General features: G+C 57.6%; 1 protein-coding gene across 1 annotated transcript in view; it reads left to right on the top strand.

Annotated features, from left to right (window-relative positions):
- Positions 1–2949, top strand: part of PRSS12 (protease, serine 12) — a 48755-nt gene that overhangs the window by 5465 nt on the left and 40341 nt on the right. Inside the window, exon 3 of the mRNA XM_015563374.1 lies at positions 4–110. Coding sequence (XP_015418860.1) covers positions 4–110 — 107 coding nt within the window. The remainder of the gene's footprint in view (positions 1–3; positions 111–2949) is intronic.

Here is a 2949-nt window from a genome sequence, read left to right as displayed (position 1 = left end):
GCCCACGAGGGCCGCGTGGAGCTCTACCACGCCGGCCGGTGGGGGACCGTCTGCGACGACCAGTGGGACGACGCCGACGCGGAAGTCATCTGCAGGCAGCTGGGCCTCAGGTTGGTTCTCCTCGTCCCTGTTCCGTTTTGCTTTAACGTTTGAACCTGGGATTTCCTGTCCCTCGTCAGGTGCCGTGTGTTCAAACTGCGTGTCCTTGGGTGAGTGGGAAATGCCAGCTTTGCGCTTCCTGGAGCCTGCGGCTCCCCAGGGAGGACGTGTGCTCCGCGGTCCCCTCTGTCCTGTCGGAGCTCCCAGGATTTTATACCCAGGAAGCTGAGCCTTGCACTGCTTCTCAGAGTAGCTTTGCGTTGCTCCTGTCAGTCCCAGAGACCTGTCAGTCACAGAGACCTGTCAGCCACAGAGACCTGTCAGTCACAGAGACCTGGCAGTCACAGAGACCTGGCAGCCACAGAGACCTGTCAGTCACAGAGACCTGGCAGTCACAGAGACCTGGCAGCCACAGAGACCTGTCAGTCACAGAGACCTGGCAGTCACAGAGACCTGGCAGCCACAGAGACCTGTCAGTCACAGAGACCTGGCAGTCACAGAGACCTGGCAGCCACAGAGACCTGTCAGTCACAGAGACCTGGCAGTCACAGAGACCTGGCAGCCACAGAGACCTGTCAGTCACAGAGACCTGGCAGTCACAGAGACCTGGCAGCCACAGAGACCTGTCAGTCACAGAGACCTGGCAGTCACAGAGACCTGGCAGCCACAGAGACCTGTCAGTCACAGAGACCTGGCAGTCACAGAGACCTGGCAGCCACAGAGACCTGTCAGTCACAGAGACCTGGCAGTCACAGAGACCTGGCAGCCACAGAGACCTGTCAGTCACAGAGACCTGGCAGTCACAGAGACCTGGCAGCCACAGAGACCTGTCAGTCACAGAGACCTGGCAGTCACAGAGACCTGGCAGCCACAGAGACCTGTCAGTCACAGAGACCTGGCAGTCACAGAGACCTGGCAGCCACAGAGACCTGTCAGTCACAGAGACCTGGCAGTCACAGAGACCTGGCAGCCACAGAGACCTGTCAGTCACAGAGACCTGGCAGTCACAGAGACCTGGCAGCCACAGAGACCTGTCAGTCACAGAGACCTGGCAGTCACAGAGACCTGGCAGCCACAGAGACCTGTCAGTCACAGAGACCTGGCAGTCACAGAGACCTGGCAGCCACAGAGACCTGTCAGTCACAGAGACCTGGCAGTCACAGAGACCTGGCAGCCACAGAGACCTGTCAGTCACAGAGACCTGGCAGTCACAGAGACCTGGCAGCCACAGAGACCTGTCAGTCACAGAGACCTGGCAGTCACAGAGACCTGGCAGCCACAGAGACCTGTCAGTCACAGAGACCTGGCAGTCACAGAGACCTGGCAGCCACAGAGACCTGTCAGTCACAGAGACCTGGCAGTCACAGAGACCTGGCAGCCACAGAGACCTGTCAGTCACAGAGACCTGGCAGTCACAGAGACCTGGCAGCCACAGAGACCTGTCAGTCACAGAGACCTGGCAGTCACAGAGACCTGGCAGCCACAGAGACCTGTCAGTCACAGAGACCTGGCAGTCACAGAGACCTGGCAGCCACAGAGACCTGTCAGTCACAGAGACCTGGCAGTCACAGAGACCTGGCAGCCACAGAGACCTGTCAGTCACAGAGACCTGGCAGTCACAGAGACCTGGCAGCCACAGAGACCTGTCAGTCACAGAGACCTGGCAGTCACAGAGACCTGGCAGCCACAGAGACCTGTCAGTCACAGAGACCTGGCAGTCACAGAGACCTGGCAGCCACAGAGACCTGTCAGTCACAGAGACCTGGCAGTCACAGAGACCTGGCAGCCACAGAGACCTGTCAGTCACAGAGACCTGGCAGTCACAGAGACCTGGCAGCCACAGAGACCTGTCAGTCACAGAGACCTGGCAGTCACAGAGACCTGGCAGCCACAGAGACCTGGCAGTCACAGAGACCTGTCAGTCACATGATGACACCACAGCATCCAGCTTCTCCCGACGTCTGCACTTTGACCTCTGCTTCCTTATCTGTCGGGGTGTGTAGAACAAACAGTGTTGCTTGGTGTGCCAAGGAGATGGCCCCCATGGGCGGGCAGTGCAGGTGTGCCATGGAGAGCGTGGCAGTCCGCGCTCCCTGCCGCACGGCGTGGGGGTGACTACCCGGGACACGGTGCTGCTCCCCAGGTCCGCCAGCCCCCCTCCAGTGGTTCTGGATGTAGGCACAGCGAGCTGAGGTGTCTCTGACCTTCTGTTAGGGGGCTTTTAATATTTGGTATTTTCCCTGTGGGGCCTTCTCTGTCCGCACGGCCATCAGGGACCGTCCCTGGCGGTGGTAGTCTCTGGAATGTGAACTGTCTCCACTCGTTTGTCTTTGGCAGTTGTTTTTGTAAATCACCCACCTCCTTTGAAAAACTCTGTGTTTATATTGAAGTATTTTAAAGTAAAATATAGACAGTTTACCTCTGAATACTCCCCTATGCATCCTTTAGAATAAGGACATTGTGCTGCGTGGCCAGCTGACCCTTATCACAAGTGACCATTCCTGATGGTGCCTGACACCCTGGCTGGTCGGCAGCCCCCTCGTCCTGCTGCACGGTCCCTGAGGTCTCACCCAGGCAGAGCCTCTGTGACAGTGACAGGGGCTGTGGAAGGGACCAGCCTCATGTGCTGCAGAGCACCCACCTCCTGTGCTGGGAGCTGGTCCATCCTTGCTGTTTCAAGGGACCTGGCGTATATGGCATACTGTTCTTAATATGTTTGCTCACCTTCTTGGCACTATGTGTTTTAACCAAGGTCACCTCTCTGAGAAAGGTTGTTTCCCCAGGTAGGGATTTTCCCCTGAAGTTAGGGAGGGAATAAAACGCCCTAAGTAAGTGCCAGGAGGGTAATTA

The sequence above is a fragment of the Myotis davidii genome, unplaced genomic scaffold (assembly GCF_000327345.1).
Source record: "Myotis davidii unplaced genomic scaffold, ASM32734v1 scaffold698, whole genome shotgun sequence".
NCBI classification, from domain to species: domain Eukaryota; kingdom Metazoa; phylum Chordata; class Mammalia; order Chiroptera; family Vespertilionidae; genus Myotis; species Myotis davidii.
The sequence above is the reverse complement of the archived record's forward strand: the minus strand, read 5'-3'. Positions and strand labels throughout refer to the sequence as shown.